General features: G+C 45.0%; 1 protein-coding gene across 3 annotated transcripts in view; it reads left to right on the plus strand.

Moving 5' to 3' along the window:
* The window catches only part of LOC111077353 (adenylate cyclase type 5), a 47790-nt gene that overhangs the window by 19114 nt on the left and 7582 nt on the right, over positions 1-21094 (plus strand). For all 3 annotated transcript variants that reach the window (XM_022371597.2, XM_022371599.2, XM_022371598.2), the window contains 19 exons: positions 5384-5597; positions 5855-6085; positions 7765-7876; positions 9712-9878; positions 11215-11777; positions 12721-13160; positions 13231-13351; positions 13546-13720; positions 14253-14402; positions 15144-15265; positions 16622-16714; positions 17128-17274; positions 17395-17553; positions 19380-19524; positions 19607-19701; positions 19755-19914; positions 20047-20144; positions 20423-20513; positions 20588-20701. In XM_022371597.2, coding sequence (XP_022227289.2) covers positions 5394-5597; positions 5855-6085; positions 7765-7876; positions 9712-9878; positions 11215-11777; positions 12721-13160; positions 13231-13351; positions 13546-13720; positions 14253-14402; positions 15144-15265; positions 16622-16714; positions 17128-17274; positions 17395-17553; positions 19380-19524; positions 19607-19701; positions 19755-19914; positions 20047-20144; positions 20423-20513; positions 20588-20701 — 3387 coding nt within the window. In that variant the 5' untranslated portion in view covers positions 5384-5393. The remainder of the gene's footprint in view (positions 1-5383; positions 5598-5854; positions 6086-7764; positions 7877-9711; positions 9879-11214; positions 11778-12720; positions 13161-13230; positions 13352-13545; positions 13721-14252; positions 14403-15143; positions 15266-16621; positions 16715-17127; positions 17275-17394; positions 17554-19379; positions 19525-19606; positions 19702-19754; positions 19915-20046; positions 20145-20422; positions 20514-20587; positions 20702-21094) is intronic.

Genomic DNA, 21094 nt, shown 5'->3' on the forward strand with positions numbered 1-21094 from the left:
TCTGAATCTTAAATCATCTCAATCTTAGTACAATCCTAACTTGGAATATAAATAGAGCAAACCCACTTGGAATCCTGGGGCGTGACTACATTCCACAAGAGTGAACCTGGAATCTTTTGGCGAAGAAAAGCATCGGAAAGACTACTGAGTACTCATGAGTTGATCACTTTCCCTCCTGGCATGGCTGTTGGTTCACAGCGATACAAAGCACATGAACAACAATGAAGGCTATGACCACCAGAGCCATAAACAGTGGAAAGGGGGTGGCGAAAGGGAAAGGGAAGACAGAGATAGCATCTGGTTAAGGTAGGGCGGCGGATGTTGGCATTTCTCCGCTTGGTTTGGTTAACTTGGATCATGTCACAAATTAGTAAGTCATTTTGTCATTTTGTTTACCCATTTAGCTGCCTTAAAGTCCGTCGGCCGTTCTGTGCCCCAATAAACAGCTTCTTCTGTCGTAGAATGATGCTGATGATGCTACCAGAATTGAACTCTGCCCCCTGGGCCCTCCTCCGTGTTCTGTTTTATTAGGATGCTCTTCACTTTCGGCCCCAATATATCTGCTATGCCATATTCTGGTCTTACATTTCATCCGACAAGTGCCCGTGCGAGTATGTGTGTGAGTGTTTGCTCTGTCTGGCACTTTGGGCTTTTGGGCTTTTGGGCTTTTGAGCGTTTCGATTTTTGGCTCTTTGTTGGATTTTTGTCTTAGGAAATTTATGAGCTAAACAATTTTCGGCTCCTTGTGCCTTGGGGGTTCTTTACAACTCGTATTAATTATGAATGTTATTTAGTATCTCTCTCTATATTTGTTCTTTCTGGTTGTTTTGGGTACATATGTAGATTGGCATTTGGCCCATTTGCATACCGTATGTACCGCATGTATGTACTTTGAAAGCTCTACTGCACTTCTTGGGTAAGTGGCGAATGACTATTTAAAGGAATAATGTATGTACATTGTAGGTATACTTGTACCTGTCAGTGTATCCTCTAGTCGACTAATCCCCCTTGTTGTCGAACGAGTTGAATGAACAGTTTTACTGCTTATCTTTCCCTTTCTCTCCTCTCCCTTCGACTAACGAAAAGCTCTGCTAGCTCACGTTTGTGCGTGTTTGTTCATGTTCACTGTCAGGGTCCGATATTTTGGCAGACGCATTCCTCCATCTCTATCACACCCACACCCACAAACACACTCACACCCTCATTTATCATCCCCCATCCCCCCACTCGCTTCTATTTGCTAATGAATTCGTTTCCAATGCAAATTTCCTTTCGAAAAACACCTCAACGCGTCAAATGAAATGCAAACAGTATACAAAATACCAAAAGATGATGATGCGTAAACAAAAAACAGCAGAGACCAAAAAGCCAATAACAAGGTACATTAAATGGAAGGTGAGATAGTACAAGAGAGCAGCCTCATGGATGAGCGGCACACGTGAGCATGGAAAGCGAGGAAGGCAATACCTTATTCTAATACACCTTGGCACTAAAGAGCCGAAGAGCGGCGGCAAAACACATGGCAGCATAAACATTTCTCTGCTTCTAAAAATATACAAATGCATAAGGAGGGGGAAGGTGTGTGCGGGGGCGAAGAAGCTTACGCGTGGGTGTGAGAGTGAGAGCCAAACTATATTTATAGAGAAGTAACCGTAAAGACCTGGCCTGCGAATGGGAGTGAGAGATGAGAGGAATGTTAGCAGCTGTGTGGCTGTGTGGTTGCCCGCTTAATGAATGAATATGCATGAGAATCCTCTCTCACTCTCTAGTCTTTCCAATCAAGGTACCAACGTACATACATACATACATTGAACAAAGGGCACTGCGGCTACCACTGCACTGTTCCACCGCTTAGCAAAGTAAAGTTCTAAACAGTCTCACCTTCTATTCAATATACCTTCCCCATTCCATCATAAAGTATTCCTATCTGCACCATTTACACATGTCGCCGCCTAATGTGGTGGAGGAGGGTCTCGCATTGGCAGTTCTCCCCCTCATTAATTTGCTTCGCTTATCAATTTTTTGTTTTTGTTGTGTTTTTCGATTACCTTCTTCTGCTGTTTTGTTTGTGCTGGCAAAAAGTTTATCCTGCTGTTGCTGTTGTTCTTTTTGCTGGCACAATATTTGCCAGACCATTAGCGCCATTAACATAATGAATTGCCATTGAACTGGTGGGGATATTGAATATTGGATATAACCACGAACCAGAAGCGATCCACAAATGAACCAGAAACGAACCAAAACCAAAACCAGAACCAAACCGAATCGAATCTCACGTTGTTTGCTTGCCTTTTACATACCTGGAGAGGTGTGCAAATACTAAGAGGCTGTGGGTGGGTGGTTCACTTAGAAAGGCTTTTGTTATTTGGCAGTTATTTACGAGAATTACTCTAAACAGTTACGCCATTTTTCTAGTCGGAACGATACCCAAGTTTATGTAAATACCTTGCATTCCATTGTCTAACAATGATAAATTTGTTTCTCCAGGCAAGAGTTGTAATCTTGGAACAATAAGAATTTCCCATTCTGCCACATTTTGTGATTAATCATTTGATTTAGCCCAGAAATGGCGAATTTTTGATTGATTAGCACTTCAGCTGTTGCCTGGATGCCCCAGGGGGATGCTCCGTTCAACAGTTCAAGCCAATTAAAGCCGTTAATCTCCTGCGACGAGTATCTGTCAGCAGTTTAATGTCTTTCTGTCAGGGATCTATGAATAACCTAGGACTCTGAGGTCTGAGCTCTTTGAGTGGGTGATATGCTAAAAAGCTCGACTCATTGAATCGCTGATGATGATGATGATTCCTGGCGGCATAAGATGACATTTATTGGAGAGTTTTCAATTGGCGAGGCAACAGCATCTGGGATTTTACTTACTTCCACTTACCGCAGTTTTTCTTTGCATATTTTGCATATGAGTGGAGAAACTTTTTCTTTTCTCAATTTTGTTCTATGTGGAGAAAACTTTGCCGACTTTTGGCAGCTTCTGCCTCACAGCTTTGCTTCCTCTCCTCTCCTGTAGTTCTGCTGAAAAGTTTGCCTAATTGATGCTGGATTTGTCCTGCTTTTTCCTCCTGCATATTTCATGGGACACAACTGAAATTGGTATTCCAGTTTCCCCTTTTGCCGATGACTCAATTTATGTACGACTGAGAAGATTCCAATGCGTGAGGTAAATGGGTAAAATGGAGGGAACATTGGAGGCCCATTCGGACTTAATGAAGTGTTAAATTGAACAAACTCTGACCTTCATCAATGGACTGAAACGATTCTTGATATTCCAACCGAATGTACACAAAAATATCTACTTCTCATTTGGTGAATTGGGAATTTGGGAAATTACGAAATGGGGAAATATGACTTATAGTTTATATTATGAGCACTCATCGTCTCGCTTTGCTGTCTGCTGTCTGATGTCTCTGCGGGTGGCCAAAAAAACCCAAGACGCACAAGAAAATGCTCAGCTAAATGGAAAACAAAGAACTTTTTTAATGGCAAATTGGGCAAAGTGATTCAGGAATTATTCACCAGAAATGTTTCAAGTGATTTTAGTCGGTTTCGCAGAGGGTATTACGATTTTGTACAGAGATTTGCAGGCAGTGAAATAATTACATATTCGATTACATAAAACAGATATATCCCCTGATATGTGATTACTTTATCCTACACATATCCATCAGAGAACAATGCTTAAGAGTACATATAATATAATACATACATATGTACATATATAACGTACATAAGACTTCTTTCCCCACCACCTACACCTACCCTTTCTTCTTCTTGAATCGATAGGATGTTCTCGCGGCTCTGTCTTTTCAATATCCCATTTTCACATTCAGTTTTTCAATTTTTGTTTAACAATTTTCCAATTTTTCTTGCCTCGTATTTTTTTCTGCCTTTTTTTGGCTACAACAAAACAATTTGTTTATAGCACGCGGCGCGTTGTGTTTTTGACATATTTATGCCGGTGGCCAGGCACTTGTGTGTGCCCCTGCCCCTTCTACAGCCGCTCCTTCTGTGGCATACCCCATTTTCCGCTTGCCACGCCTTCGCAAGATGTACTGGCAAAAGTTTTTGCCCGCCGCCTCTGGCTAAAAACAAAAGCCGACAAAAGGCCAAAGACGACGATGATGATGGCGAAAAGCGAAGAGCCAAGGATCCCTTGCAGCAAAGGAGCCACGGAGCAAAGGAGCGACCTGTGCCTGGCTTTAAGACTCTGCTCCAGTCCCAGAATGTTTTGGCTGTTGTTTTACTGTTGTCTGTGGCACAGTTTTTCTTGGAATGCTAATCAAATGGGGCATATGGACTATGGGGAGAGGTTAGCCATTAGTGATGATGAAAAGAAAACCGATCTCCCTGTCTACGCTTCTGCACCATTCCCCTCCCCACTTCCCCTTTTATTTTGTGTTCATTTAATGTCGCTGCATCTCTTCTCCGCACTTCTGTTAATTTATGAACCATATTTTCTCCCTCCTATAAATAGCAGATAATCTCTATCTCTCTCTTTATGCATTTTTCCTCGTTTGCCCCACAAGTTAATTTTTATGGAAGAAAAGAGCATTAAAATTTCGCTTGATCGGAGATAATTTCTTTACAATTTCTTTCGCCGGCGTTTTGTTTCATTACAAAAATTTCAACAAACAATCTGAAGTCGCTCCCTTACACTCTTTTACTCTCCTACTCTTCCCTGCACTCTCTCTCCTGTCTTCGGTGCTGCTTTGGATTGGAGCGTCGCGTGTCTGGCGAGCATTTCGTGCTTAAGTGGGCCGGCACCCAAAAAGAAAATCCAAAAGTAAAGACAGAAAGACAGCGGCAGTGGGAGTGGGAGTGGGAGCAGGAACCCACAAAAAGTAGATACCGTATATTTATTGGCAGCGTCGGTGTTCGTGAGTGGGGGGCGGGGAGGTGAGTGGCAGAGGCTTCTTGTAACTGTATTTTGTCGGCGGTGCTGTGGGAGATTTTGTGCTTTCACAAAATCGAATTTATTGTTTTAATGCCATTTTCTGTCGCTGTCGCTGTTGCTGCTGCTGTCGAGCGCAAAAATAGGCAATTTGTTTAGAAATTAGCGCACTCTCTGACAGTCATCCAGTTCAGCCTCCCTCCCGGGATATTGATACCCTTCAAGAGCGTGGTAATTATGCATTTGAATACATGCTTGATATTCTGCAGAGACTCACTTTGTTTTGATGTAGTTGGAACTGAGAAATGGCTTGGTCGGATCGATGAAAAATCCACTAAATTCTATTGCAATGCAAATATGATCCCTCAAAGAATATCGAATATCTTCGGCACCCGAAGCTACTCTTCCTTCCTTTTTTTAGATTTAAAATGAAAATCAATTTCCTCTTCATTTTCTCCATTTTTTTTTTTGTCGTTTCAGCCACACCGCCATGAGCTCCACCGAAGGAGGAAGAGGAGTGGGAGCAGGAGCAGGAGCAGGTGCGGGCGGTGCTACGGGTGGGGGCCACATCTTCCGCTCTCTGTCATCGGAGAGCCAGAAACGGGAATGGTCCAAGCGCCTATCACTCAGGGGAATGCGTCATGGGGGAGCAGGAGGAACAGCAGGAGCTACAGGCCTGTCCACCGGAAAGGAGGTGAGCTAATTGCCCCACCAACACCCTGCCACACGCACAGCCATTACTTACAGCAAGGTATATTGGACAGAAGGTAAACCCAAGACTGGAACAGCTGGCAACCATAAAGAGAGCGAGAGCAAGGAGCTGGACTGCCGCCTTACCTTCTCTTTGATATACCTTGATTGACCCGCAAAAACCCTCGCTCACACACGCACAATCATTACTTTAAGTACTCAATCCTCTGCTTCGCTTCGCTTCTCTCTCCCTCTTTGCAGGAAAGCAAACACAGAAAGTTCTTTAGCCGCTCGGCCTCTCTGAAGCAGGCGGGGAGCGGTGGCAGCCAGCAGGCCTCCATGGAGTTGCATGTACCCGGGCAGGGTGGGGCATCTTCTCCGCAGACCCAGACCCAACCCTCCACGCCCAAGAAGTCCAATTGGGAGGTGATCGAACATTTCAATACGAGTGCCAAGGGAGGCAAGGCCATGGTTAGCAGCAGTTTGATTGCGGTAAGTCGGTGGGGAGCATGCCCCATGCCCCACGCCCCTGATGGGGGCATCAATTAATTTACCATCCTAATGGACAGGACGTCGATTGCAGGCCAATCTTTACCTGCTGCTGTGGTTGTCCTTCATCGCCCTCTTCCTCTCTCTCCCTCCTCTTGTTGCTGATGCTGTTGCTGTTGTTGCCTCTCCTGGGATTTAAATATTTAATTCGATTTGGAACTGAATTTGAATACACTTTTATTGATGAGGAAAGCTGCCAACGATGGGAGAGGGGCGCTTGCCTCCTGCCTTGAAAATGTATATTTAAAGCCAAGCAAACAATGGAGCTTTCGGGGACGATTTTTACTTAATTAAGTTGATTATTTAAGCCGCAATCGATTCCGTAACTGTGCTCCAGGGAGTGCTTTAGGTCTTGGCCTCCGCTCCAGCACGGGGCAAAGTTTTGCCCCAAACTTGTTGAACGCTGCTCTGTTGTCCTTGTTGAGTGCAATGCTAATATTTTAAAGTGAAACTTGAGAGATTTATTAGCTTTTTAGAATACCAAAGTTATGTTTATTCTCACTCAAAGATAAATCATTTTGTTCGTGAAAGATTTTACATGTGTGCAGATCTTGCAAGACCAAAACCCAGCACATCTTGATGGGGTGTACATATTTGGACCTCATTTAGGGATAATATGAAGTGCTATTAAAGAAAGCTTTTATTTTAGGGCTATTGAAGGTATTAGGGCTGCCCAACGCTCTCCACATATTTTCAAGAGTACTTCCCAGCCTTTGAGGGGTCTGCTTTTTCTGTCTCCTTTTTTTTTCATCCTTCTTCCATTTCTTTTGCAGTTATTTTTCTCTGTATATAAAATGTTACCTGTTTGTAATGCAAACTAACGAGCGATGTCCTGCAGAACATCCTGCTAAACGCACACGGCTAAGCTGCTGACATGCACACAAGGGGCCACTTAGCAACTGCACACAAGAGTCTGTGTCTGTGTCTGTGCCTGTGTGCGTATAACTGTGGGAGTGGGTAGTGTACGGGTGTACTATCTGTGTGTGTGAGCAGTTCTATTTGCGCTCGTTGTCAAGAGTCAATTGACAAAGTTTAACAAATTGAAAAGGCAGCAGCAGCAGCAACAAAAAAAACAGCAAACGAGCGAAAGGAGAGCTGGAAAAAATCATTTCTGGCATTCAAATCGGCGGCAATTTGCTCAAAAACGCCGCGAGGGTATCTAAATATGTATGCACGTATGTGTATATGTGTGTGTGTGAATTTGATTGGGTGACAGGTGGGTGGTAAAACGTTTAGACTCGATAGCGAAAATCCTAGCCTACTTATGCCCCATAGGCAACATCATTTTTTATTGAAACGAAAACATTTTTATGAGCAATTTAAATCAATTGTGATTGGGATGTGTTGTTAGGAGAACATAAATATGTGATTTAGTTTGTTAAAATGATAAATGATGAATTAATCTGTACATTTTGGCAGGGAATGGATTTAATTAAATGTGCAATTTTATTAAAAATGCAAACAATTTCTATTCCATTTATTTTTTTCATAAATAATCAAATTTATTGACATGATAAATATTAAACAAATTATTTCGTAATTATGCCAAAAATGGGTTTACATTTAACTGTATTTTACCTCGCATATTAATGACTCAATTAATTGCGTTTTTCTACCCTCAGGCGGGCATCACGCGGTGCAACATCGACGAGTCCATTGATTCCACCAACTCGAGCTCCACCTGCCACAGTCCCATGATCTATCAACGTGATGAGACGCAGCTGCTGCAGCAAGGTAAGTTGTGATATAAGGCAAAAGAATTTCCCTTCCTAATAAGAAAGCGTTTACCCAGAAAAGGGAAGGATAGGGGGAGGCTACTGAGGGTCAATGAAAATGCCAACATGCTCTCACATGTCTCCTCATCCGCATCGCTCAAACTGTCACAAGTTGATTGTCATTGTCATATTGAATTTGATGAGGCTATTTCGCAGTCTTCCTCCACGTCCCACGTCCCACATCCCTACATCCTCACGTCTCACGTTGCTCTGGCTTCTCGTTTCTCGTTTTTCTCCTCGTCATTGGCATTTCGCACACATATCGCCGCCTCCTTGGAACTAGAGGGTTGCCTTGGTTGTGCCTCAACCTCAACGTACTTCTGATTTATTTTAGTTCTGTTTTCTGGAAAGGAACTGAGAGGCAGAGCCTGCGCTTGTGCCTTCCTTTGGTTTCCCTTTTCGATATACTACGGATGCGTAGATTTCTATAGAAATTTACATAATCACGTTTGGCATTTATTTATTGATGCATATAAAAACATATTCTCAGGATGCGTGTTCTTCAAGCTCTCCCTCTCTGATGCTCCCCTGCCACCTACTCCCACTCACTCTCTCTTTCTCTCTCTCTCTCCCTCTCTCTCTCTTTCTCTTGTTATGTTGTGTGTTTGTGGTTTGCTTTCTTTTTTTTGCTTTGTGGTCAGAACATGGGACAGTTGAATGATTTTAATATGACGATTTGGCTGACATTCTCCATTTTACAATAAAATATTTTATGGCTTTGTGTGTTGCATTTGAAATCAAGGTTTCCATTCTCGTGTTACTCGTACTCTACAGAAAATGAAAGCAGAGGGAAATGTCAGAAGCAGTCAGTGGCGAACATTGATGATGTGCCACACACGAACAATGGATGGGCAAATCGAAAATGTGTGTACAACACGTTAAGCGAACGAATTGTCCTCAATGTCACAATGGTGTTAGGAGTAGGGATATATCGGAGAAGTAAACAGAAGAAAAACTGCAAGCAATACGTTTAAGTTTGCTCAACTCAATCGTAGTTTGCCCACCGGTTGCTGCTGGCTCATCAATGTTGGTGGTAAATAAAAAGGATATTCTGATCAGTGTGTTATGTGATTATATATATATGTATTAGGAGAATGGTTTTCATATCCAATGTATAAAGCAAACTTTTCAACGCTTCTAACTCTCCGCTTTGTTTCACTGATTTTACTGGGCTTACCAGCACTGACAACCAATGGACTCGTACTGCCTTTAAACGGCAGTTTATTTCATATCTAATTTACATCTCTCTTTTGCAATCAAATGCAGATTCGTTTAGTCATTTAGGAGCCACATTCCCCACATGTCTATGACCAATGCAACCCACAATCAGACACAATCAGAGCTATGCAAAAACTCTCAAATTCCATGCTGATTCAGGTTTATGTGCCTGCTTTCGATGGCAATGTTGTAATCGATGTTCCCCAGCAATTTCCATAATTTTAATCTACTTGTGCAGTCAGCCAACTGTGAATCTATGAGATGAGAAGCCCTCGAACCTGCTGCAGCACTGCAGACCGGAGCTTAGTAATTATTTGTGCGCTGACTACTACATTTGCAATTGCCGTTTCCACATTCCAGATCCCAAATGCCCAATTCCAATCTGTAATCATGTGTAGCAGCTAATTGCAGCTGCGATTGAATCAGACGGGTTCAAATCAAAGTCTGTCTGCCGCATAATTAATTTGGCTTTTGTCTGAATTAATGCATATTTATAAGTCTAAGCTGTACTCCCTCTCCCTATCCTTCTTCTGTCTGGAATTTGTATTTGAAATGTGCCCATGATTATGCTTTCAGGTGATGCCAGCAATGTGGAGGCCAACAATCCCAATCAGAGTGGTGTCGGTGCTGGTGGCGGCGGCGGCGGCACTGGTGGTCCTCTGAGTCCTAGCATTTCGTTCTGGTTCCGGCTGAACCGCATCATTCTGCGCCTCTGCTCGACGCATCAGTTCAAGAACCTTCAGGTAAGCTACTTACGCTCCAAGATTAGCATGAAATCTCTTGCTGAGCTGCTCCCTCAACTTTTCCCTACCTTCCCCCTGCCTTTTGGCTAAACTTTGCATACCGCAGAGAGCCTCAGGGGTGAATTCTTTTCGTTCTGGTGGATGTGACACCAGATCCGTCCATTTCTTTGTATTTCGAAAACATGCCTAGAAAAACCTTTCGTCAATTGGGCAAAACTCAGTTTTTTTCAATAGGAAAATCATAGCCCCCTATGGTTGCGTTTCAGTTGCGATTGTACGATTTTCCAGATATATTTCAAGCCACAAAAAAAAAAAAACAAAGTAAGCTGGTCAGCCCCATGCTCTAGCCATGTTCATATTCATTTCGTTTGTTTAGAGCTCAGTTTCAGTCATAAGTTTTTGTTAGCTGCAACACAACTAAAATTCTAAAAAAGTGAAAAAAATTTAAAAATACAAAAAAAAGTGAAAAAAATTTAAAAATACAAAAAAAAGTGAAAAAATGTAAGAGTACAAAAAAAAGTGAAAAAAAATATTAAAAATACAAAAAAAAAAATAAAAAAAAATGCGTGCGTAGCAAATGTTTTGGCCATCTTTTGCTTACAAACCGGACAGTCGTGCTGATTCGTGAAATGCACGACTTGCACAGGATGTGGAGCCACATGCTGGAGCCATTGCGCAGCGGTCGGTAAACTCTTTCTTGCACACGGAACAGCGTGCCAATCTCATTCTCATTCATTAAATTTGTCGCTTTTCAGACGATGGTCCAGCGAGCTCATTATTAGCAATCTCGGTTTGAGTTTCTTGATCAATTAAGTGATTGGAAACTTCTTTTTTATCAACGTTTGGCACGGCAGCAACGAACTTCTCAAGTTGCGACATGATGGTGTTAGATGTCGATGTCGTGGCGCGAGGGGTCGACGTTAAGAACAAAGTGACCTTCACGGTTGTAAAGTTTGTGGAACTCTTTCGGATTGTCGACAAGATACAGGATTGAATCGACGAGTATATTATGCTCTGCATACTCTGTCTTGTATCTCTCATCACCCCTTGTGATGCCCGTTTGCTTTCTTCGTTTCCCAAATTGTTAGAAACAAAAAGTTTAAAACTGTTTGTCAACAACAATGCCAGTATGGAACTATTCAATATATATTTTGATATGTAAATAATAAATATATTTTGATATGTAAATAATAAATATATTTTGATATGTAAATTATAAACCTCCCGTGTATCACTTAGGGTATCCCATAGTAGTAAGATTGCTTCTGGCATTCGCATTTCTCTTCTTTGCCAAGTTTCTCGCTTAACTTTTTATTTCCCATTTTCGCATGCTTAGGTGGAAATGCTGTATCAGCGTTACTTTTTGAGAATGAACCAAAGTAACACCACTCACATTCTGGCCCTGCTGCTGGTCCTCATCCTGGCCCTGTCCGGCACGCACATCGTGTTCACCACACTGCAGCTTTGCCGTGGCGGGGGGAGTGCAATGAAACTGGAAAGTCTCAGCCTGGACCCAAATGCCAGTGCCAGTGCCAGTGCCACTGATGGAGGCGGCAACTTAACGACAACCACAATGGAGCCACCACCACCACCGACGGCAATCGGCCAACAAATTGCCAATGGCAGGCGCTTTCCTGCGGCTCTCAATTTGAATTTGAATCTGAATTCGAGCGGCAGCCTGGCACGTGGATACCAGGAACTGGAAGGGGGTGTGGCAGGAAGAGCAGGCCCCGATTCTGACCGCGACCTTGTTGATTTTGATGTGGCCGAGGCTCGTGATGATGATGGGCGCCGGACGGCGCAGTGGAGCCAGCAGCGTAGGCAGAAGCGCAAACATTACCGACGACTCCACAAGCATCGGTACAAGCAGCATCAACAGCATCAACAGCATCGCACCAGGTAAGAGGGGGAGAGTCTGGGAATCCCAGGTGATGGCAGGACTAAAGGACTAAAGGACTGAAAGGCGACTAATATTTCCCTCGTTCGCATTTGAGGTTTTTCCGAAAATCCAATCAAACAACTTTTCCCACTTTTGCTGCTTTTGCTGTTCTGCTGTTCGGCTTTTCTGTTCTGCTGATCCCGAGCCCATAAAAGTATCCCAGAAGTAGGCTCAAATTGAATTTAAAGGCAGCTTTGAGTAAAACTCCAGGCCAAGACTTCAATTGTTGCCAGGCGAACAGGACTTTAATCAGAATATGCTTAAATTTTCATTTTGACGCGAACCAGAAATAAACGTATAAAAGTATACTCGACGCCTTCTAGATTCAGCATAAATAATGACTCCCAGACAGACGTTCAATTTGTGGATGGTAATCCATTACACGGCCCTAATCAATGTATTTTTATCTGTCCCTAACTGAAAATAAATTGAGACAAGATTCGCTCCCATAAAATATGCAAAAATAAAGAGACTTAAAGGCAAAGTAATTTTAATTTAATCAAGTCGTTTAATGGATGAAAATGTCGTCCTGATAAGCGAAAGGAAATCTAAACTGAAAGCCAACAAACAACTGAATAAATCAACTAAAAATTGTTAAAAACTATTACGTTATTACTATTATTATTATTATTATATGCAGCTATGTAAATGCCGTCGAACAGAATTCCCATAACAATGAAATACTTTTGTTCATTGCCAAAACATGACTTTATACCAGAATGCATATGAATCCCATTCGAATTCCATTTACATTTTCATTTTCATGTATTTCCACATAAATATTTATGCCTGCCCTGCCCTTGCCCTTACCCTGCCACAACAACAACAACAAGATGGATGAATAGTCGGGGGCTGTACGCACATTTCAATCAATCGATTGAATCTTTTGTCTCTCCATTGCAGATACAGAATACGAAGCAGGAGGAGTCTGCAGGAAGTGGAGGAGGGGCCTGTGGAGGCGCAGGTGCTTCGACTGTCCAGGAGGAACCCGGCTCAACTGATTGTTGAGCCCGATCAAGTCCTGTCCGATGGCCTGTCCGATGTCCTGACTGATGCCCTGACTGGTGGCGTTGTCGCTGATGATAATGTGGCTGATGGGGCAGAGGCAGAGACTGGCAGTAAACGCATTACGTATACGCCGCGTGTACGCGACAACAATGAAATTTCACATGCGGAACGTGATGAAGTGTTAAACACATCGTCAAAGGCAGAATCAACAGAAGCAGCAGCAGTACCTTCGGAGGATAATTTGGGGCACATCCTCTCCGCACTTGTCATGAGAATTGACGAGTCCGTGCTGGTGTTCCTCATCGTAATGCTAATCTGTGGCATTGTCTATGGCTGTGAGTCCCAAACGTTAACTTAACCATCGACTGAGCCCACTGAATCTGCCATTGTAACCTTTTGTCACAGTTCTGCTCTGCATCCTCGCCAAGCCGGCAATGAACGAGATATTTCTGGTGCTGGTGTCCTATGTGATATTGGGCACATTCCTGGCCATCGAAGTGGCCGTCAGCTATGCCATGCAGCCGAGGTTGGTCCTGCAGCTGTTCAACATCCCTGGAAAATTAATCATTCACACTTCGCTAATTGCTCGCACATCCATCCATCCATCCACCAGCCCACATTGGGCCATAATCAACAATCATCCCAAGCAAACACAACATCTGGTCTCCTTTGACCTTCCATTGTTCTAATTATGAGTATGGTTTGCCTTCTCTTTGGCAGCAAATCCTTCAATGGCAGCGCCTGCAGCATCGTCCTAATCTACATGACCTACACGATGCTGCCCCTGCGCCTGCGGGAGGCCCTGATCGGAGGCTTTCTCCTGAGTGTCGTCCATCTGTACACCTGCCTGAGGCTCACTACGGCCGCAGAGGCGGAAACTCTCAAATGGGAGGAGGTGAGTACCTTACCACTACCACTACGACTATAGGGCATTATTCAGTCGACTCCTCGTACACGTCTCCTGCTCTTCCGCTGTGTCTGCTGCCCAATGAGGCATGCAGCCAGCCATCTATCAACAGGTTCGGCATTTTCCACTGAGCCGCAAATGCAAATTCATTTAGCAAACAATAAAAGTGAAACGTTAAAGAAGAAAACAGCAGAGGAAGAGCGGGAGGAGGCAGGCCCACAGAGACAGAGAGCGAGAGAGAGAGAGCTTTAATTGCCTCAGTGGGAGGAGGCAGCAGGCAGCAGGCTGTGTGTGGCATAGAGTCCATTCTCTCCCAGGGGGTAGGCCATAAATGAAATTAAATTAAATGGCCGTAAAATTGAATGAAATCGAGAATGCTTCGACGCTGTTATGGGACCCTGCCTCTCCTGCTTCTCGTGATTGTCGTGCCTCTTGTTCAGCATCCTTAACCAATGTTTTCATTGTCTTTATGGGTCGTAATGTCATTAATGCTCCTCCAATGTCCAATCTCTTATTGCAGCTGCTCGCCACAGGGGTGGCCCTGCTGCTGGCCAACCTCACCGGCGTCTACACCCACTGGCCCAAGGAGAAGGCACAGCGGAAGGCCTTCATCGAGACGCGTCAGTGCATTGAGGCGAGGCTGCGGACACAGCGCGAGAATCAACAGCAGGTGAGCGGACACCCCTCTGAGTGGCAGACAAAGCAATATTCACAGGTGTCATACGTGAGTGTGAGTGTGAGTGTGCTGTCTGCAAATACTCGCAAATAACACGAAAAGGGCAAAGGCGACGAGCAAACACAAACGAACAGAGATTTCCACGAATTGTTTGCATCAAACGGAATCCTGATAAAGCGCGTGGGCCACCTGCAGCTTCTGTTCTGCCACACACTCAACTGACTCTCCACATTCCCGTGATTCGTTTGTTGGCCTTTTGATGGTTGATGGTAGCCAAACAAAGGACAAAAGAGCATCAGCCCACGCCCTATAATTTGGCATCACCTTTTGATGATGCCTCCCCCTCCGCCCCCCCCTGTAGCACCAGTTTCAGCTTCAGCTTGAAGTTCTCCCCCCGAGAACCTTCCTCTTAGAACCAAACGAAATGGAACAACAAGTAGTTATGCTGCAGGAGATGTCTTCCGACTAACCGATACCCTCTACGTGTAATTGAAAGTCTGAGGGCTAATCTCTCTTATGATTTTTGGTATTTGGGTATATATTTTCATTATATATTGATTCTACCAATACTCAGATCTGTATGTTGCCCACTTCTTCTGCCTAGTGGGTTTTCTTGCACCTTTCCTTCTGTTTAGCCACTCCGAGTCTGCAATCTTGTGTCGCCTATGTATACCGGGTGTACCCTCCAATAAAGCATTCCACTATCTCTCTCGCTCCCTGTTTCATTTGTTGCAGGAACGTTTGCTGCTCTCGGTGCTGCCACGACATGTGGCCATGGAGATGAAGGACGATATTGCGGGCCAGCCACGTGACACACAGTTCCATAAGATATACATACAGCGTCATGAGAATGTCAGGTAAGTGTTCTCTTCTCCATCTCCATCAGTGTTAGTGTGTGTGTGTTTGTCTCTCTTTCTCTCTCGTTCCCTCCCTGCGTGCGAGTGAATTTATTTGCATGTAAAGTCAATAAATTGCTCGACTGAGAGTCTCAAGCTCTGAATGTGTCTCTGAAGCGTCTATTCTGTGGGGTACTGTGGCGCAGGCAAATGAATTGGTATGCAAAAGCCAAAAAAAATGAATCAACACTCACACTAATACGTATGCACACAGCCACACACACAGCCACACACACACCCACACAGCACTCAGCGAAGCACACTTTGAGGCGCGCACCTGTTTGAGTCTGTCTCTAGCAGGATGCTCGTTTTATTTTCTTTTTGGGGAACTGAGTACTTGAGAATTCTGTTGAAAGTTGCAAAGAAAACAAAGCGGGGAATCGCCTACATATATGACACGCTGAAAGTGCGACGAAACTTAAGAGACCTTTCCAGCGGAAATGTTTTTCGTTTCACTGATATTCCTATTATTTAGAGACGGAACCTTCGAGCCTTAGCCCCATTTAAAGGGTATTCCCAGTTCTCTATTTTCTTATTTTGATTTTCTGTTTGTTTTTCCCCTGCCCCGAAAAGCTGTAGCTCAAACATTTTGTATTAAATTACGCGCTGAGCCGCCTAAGCCTAAGCCCTTCTCCGTTACGAGTCGTAAAATCAGCGGAAAGTAGCAGCGAAAACGTGGAACGGGGGGAAGTGAGGGGCAACGGAGTGCTAACGGAGCTCTGTCAACACATGGCCTACAGCTACGTACACCTCGTACAAGTAAAGGATTTGCCATCATTAGATTTACGAGAATAAATAACCAACACAATAATTCAGGCCTCAAGACAACGGGGAAATAATTCTCAGCCAAGGGGAGTGTAGTGTGGAGTGGGAGCTAATGTAGTGAGTGTTACAGCAGGGAGGGGGGGAAAGCGTATCAGTTGAATTTTATTAAAAAATTCTATTCAAGCAGCTTGAATAGATTACAGTAGAAAATCCCCCAAAATGTATTACTTATGAGAGTGGAAAGCCTTTGGCGGAATGTTTTGCCTATAATGGATGGATTCTCGGCAGTTGTCCGTCCATTTGCAGAGCTTTTACTGTATACACACGCACGCAGAAATAGACAGAAAGACACACACACACACACAGATGGAATAAGATGATTGTGCTGTGCCCCCTTCTCCCCCAAGACTTGTATCAACATCGAGTCGAGGGAACCGCAAGTTTTGTAATATAAACGCAACGGCGTTTTCTTTTGTTGTTGCATGGTTTTTCCTGCCTGCCCGTCTGTCTGTCTGTCTCTCTCACTTTCCTCTTCCCTGTTTTGCCTTGCAGCATTCTCTTTGCGGACATTTGCGGTTTCACCAGCCTCTCGGATCAGTGCACCGCCGAGGAACTGGTGCGTCTGTTGAACGAGCTCTTCGCCCGGTGAGTATTTCCCTTCGCAGCAACGAGTGCGAGTATCCTGTCCATCTGCCACGACTAGCTAGGAGGCTTGTGGCTATAATTAATGGGGAAAAACTCCCACTGAGTGTGTGCCCGTCTCGGCTGGAAGTTCCTGCCAGACAGAGCCTGCGGCTGTATTAATTGCTTCGAGGGAATGCAGAGTACGCGTACAGCCCCGACCTCGGGTCCGAGGCAGCCTCATCAAAGTGAGCGAGTAACAAGTGGCTCGGTTAAGGCCGGATGGATGGATTCCACTTGCTTAAACGCTGTCCTTAAAGGGCCAATTTAAATTACTTATGGCCGTTCGATTCGATTTCCTTTTTGACTTTTCACATGTTTCATTTTCATTTCCCTCTTGCTTCCTCCGTGTGTGTGTGTGTGTGTGTGTGTTGCAGCTTTGATCGATTGGCTGCGGAGCATCATTGTCTCCGCATTAAGCTGCTGGGCGATTGCTATTATTGTGTCTCTGGTTTGCCGGAGCCAAGGCCGGATCACGCCCATTGTGCTGTGGAAATGGGACTCGATATGATTGACGCCATTGCGTGAGTATCCTTATCCTATCCATGCGGACAGGACAGGACACAAAAGGATGCGATATGCGATGCTGATGTTTGCGGCTTTGTTGCGGCTGTCTTCCCTTTGTATCTTGTTTCCCTTTTTAGGCTGGTCCGCGAGGTGATGGCCGTCAATGTGAACATGCGAGTGGGCATCCATACGGGGCGCGTGCACTGCGGCGTCCTGGGCCTGGTCAAGTGGCAGTTCGATGTGTGGTCCAACGACGTGACCCTGGCCAATCACATGGAGAGCGGCGGCATTCCCGGGTAAGTCCCCACCTACCATCACACATTTATCCAATTAATTAGGGGTTCCCATTGTCTTTAAGAGAGAGAGAGAGATCCAGAGACATCTTGGGGCAAGGGATGGCCAGGGAAGGCCAGGGAAGGGGAAATCCCATTCAATTTCATTTAATTTTGCTGCCATTCCCTGCGAATGCCATTGCAAATCCCTTTGAATCCATTGAAAATCTCAATTCTTGGTCGGTTGGGTCAGTTTGTGTGCCACTTCTGGCGACAGCTGTGAATAATGGCCATGAAGGGCAGTCGCAGTCGTCGTCCCTTCGTTCTCTACTAGACAGTTGCAGAGCTGCGGTAGCGGCAGGGGGGGGGGGGGTGTGTGTGCTTTCCTCCTCTGACAAGTTTCTGCCACTTCCGTTTGTGTATTGCGCGCAATTAAAGCCACGTTGGGCTCGTCGTTCCTGGCCAAAAGTTTCTCTCGAGCACCTTCCACGATGGCACTTGAAAGTCCAAAAGTGTCGCTGCCGCCTCCTCTTCTGCGGTCCTCCTCCTTCCGCTCAAGGGTGTGGCTATTCGCTGTAATCGTTGTAATTGCCGCCGCCGCTGCCGCACACACATTTTGCATGCGTCTTTGTCGTGGCAGCAACCAAACAGCCAGCCAGAAGCGGGTGTCAAGTTATTGGTAACTTACGAGTGGCTTTGGCACACAGCCCCCAAACCCCAGCCCCTTTAAGGATCGCCACCCAATCGATTATAGCCCACGCACACACAGAACTCTTGTGCGGCTTGCGGCACGCCCCCAAGCACCCAAACACCCACACAACCATGCGACCAAGCGACCAAGCGGTGCCACTGATAAGTGCCCCCGCAACAATATTTTGTTGCTGTTGCTGTTGATTCAGCTGCACTTGCGCTCACTTCAACACTTGAGCAATTTGTTTCTGTTCCTGGCATACCCTGCCAGAGCAAATGGAGCTTTGAGAGGGTATGCTGGTACCGGCCAGAGGCAGAGGCAGAGGCATGAGCAACTACATATGTGAGACTAGCATGGAGCGAGCTCATTTCATTTCCATAGTTGGTACCAGGATGGATCGAATTGTGGATGTAGGAGCACGTGGAATGTAAGTTTAAGGGGTATCCAAAGTGTCAATACTCTCGAGCCGCCGCGCTCTTCCTTGTGTTCTGAGTTTTTGAATATTCACGCTGCGACTTTGGACTTTGGGTGGAAGTTTAAGTAACTGTTGAGTTTATTTGGGTCACCCACAGCGATGGCTACAGCGATGGCTACAACGATGGCTACAGCTACGGCAGCTCGTTTGTTAGCCCCTGTCTGGGGGGTGAAATTAAAAGCAAATAGCTGCAATAGTTGGGTGCAGTGGTGGGTGGCTCAGTGGTTGCCTGATAAGCTGCAATTTGGCCTGGTGGCCAGCCACTGAGTCGAGAGTGGAGCGCATGTAAAAACTTCGTTAGCTGCAGGACAGAATGCAGTCAGGGTGCAGGGTCCAATGGTGGCACTGGTGGCAATCCATAACAAAGCGTCATGTAATTATCAATAGAATCAACAACATGAAGTTGCTTTACGTGCCACGTGCCACGTTCCGGGAGTGGAAAATGGCAGCCGTTGTGGAGCAGCATTAAAAACTATTTACCCAGAGTGCAGATAGAGAGAGAGAGAGAGAGGGAGAGTGGCAGCTTGTGTGGCATGTAATGCGAGTTGCTGCTGCTGCGGCTACTGCTGCAGCTGCGGTTAACTGCAGTTGTCATCCGCATCCGCGTGGGTGTTGGTGTTGGCGTGGGATGTGGCACGACACGAGAGGGAGAACTTAAGCAGGTCCGCTTTTTCTCCTTTGCAGACGCGTTCACATCACCAAGGAGACGCTGAAATGTCTCGATGGCGACTACGAGGTGGAGGTTGGCAAGGGCGCCGAACGCAATTCCTATCTCAAGGATCATCAAATAGAAACGTATCTCATTGTGCCAGGGGATATCTACAGACCAGTAAGTTAACTCAATTATCTGTGGCTGCCTCTGTATCTGGTATCTGTATCTGGTATCTATATCCTCTTTATTCCTCTTTAAGCACAAAAAGTCTCGAAATCGCTTGCAAGTGAATGGCAACATATCCAAGGAGCTGCGCATGATGGGCCATGGCACTGCCCAGAAGCATTCATCCAAGTAAGATGCCACAGATTCCACCTAAGCCTCTAATTGGTATTACTCCCTTTTAGGTTCGGTTTTGGTGACAGTTCGGAGAGCACCAAGGATCCCGAGGATGAGGTGAATGAGTATCTGATGCGTGCCATCGATGCGCGCAGCATTGATCATCTCAGAGCCGAGCATTGCCAGTCCCTGCTGCTGTGCTTCAAGAAGACTGTGCTGGAGAGGAAGGTACATTAAATCTACAATACATACATATACCTAAGATAAATTTCGATGGGCTTGTGCCATCCCTATGCTGCGCCAAAGTTATCCTTTAAAATTACAACTTTCGCTCTTCTTGTTGTCCTTTCTGTTTTGCAGTACGCCAGCGAACCGGATCGCATGTTGTGTGTGTACTTCTACTGCAGTCTGCTGGTCCTTCTCGGCACCAGCTTAATGCGACTGGTGGTGTTCCAGAGGTGAGTGGAAGGGCCAAGAGCTGGAGGAGAGAGAGAAGGAGTCTCCTTTCTGTTCATATTTGCTTCTGCATAAAAGAGAGGGCGTCCAAGCGAAGCGTTGCCCTTTGGGCTCTTTGGCTCTTTTCAGTCTTTTCCAAATATGTTGCCAAAATGTTGTTTTATTTATATTGCCAACTATCCATGCTCCCCTGCTCCCCTGCTCCCCTGCTCGCCCTGTTCGAACCCCTTTACCATGCCACTTTCCCCACCTTTCTCCACACCCGCATATTCTTTTGCAGCTCCCTGCTGACTTTGGCCTTGTCCCTGGTGGCGCTGTTGCTGTTGATATTTCTGGTATTTCTGGTGGCATGTCATAAAATCAACTTTCAGGTAAGCACACAAGCAGCGTGGGGACGGGGGCTGGATTTTGCATTTTTCATTCGACGAATTCCGCAACTTTTTAGCTGCCATCGGACATCAAACGCTTCTCATTGCGCATTCACAGCAATCGCAGGATATCGCAGTTTTTCGCCTTCGCCAGCGTCGCCCTGATAGTCCTCACCACCCTCCTGGCCATGGTGAGTATTCAGTGATACGGGGATACAGCGGGGAGGGCGTTTTAAACTCTATTAACTTTATGGCATAAATATTTTAAGCGTACAAAAACAAAAAAATGGCCCAAAGAAAATGTATTTACAACATTTAAATTTAATTGGCGAAATCCTTCAAAGGGAATTCAATGGAATTATACAAATATCGAAAGTTTTGCGTACAATATATTGCAGATCAAGATGAAATATGGTTGCTGTTCTGTCATATTTCTGTCTAAAGATTCGGACAAATGCTGACATATTTGTCAAACAATTTTTGCTCCTTTTGTGTTATAAAAGTTTGTTTTGTTTCCCCCCAAAGTTGTTTTCTGCATATGCGCCAAATAGGAATTATAGGAGGGTGAGGGTATCATTAGAGCG

This window comes from Drosophila obscura, unplaced genomic scaffold, assembly GCF_018151105.1.
Source record: "Drosophila obscura isolate BZ-5 IFL unplaced genomic scaffold, ASM1815110v1 contig_1, whole genome shotgun sequence".
NCBI classification, from domain to species: Eukaryota; Metazoa; Arthropoda; class Insecta; order Diptera; family Drosophilidae; genus Drosophila; species Drosophila obscura.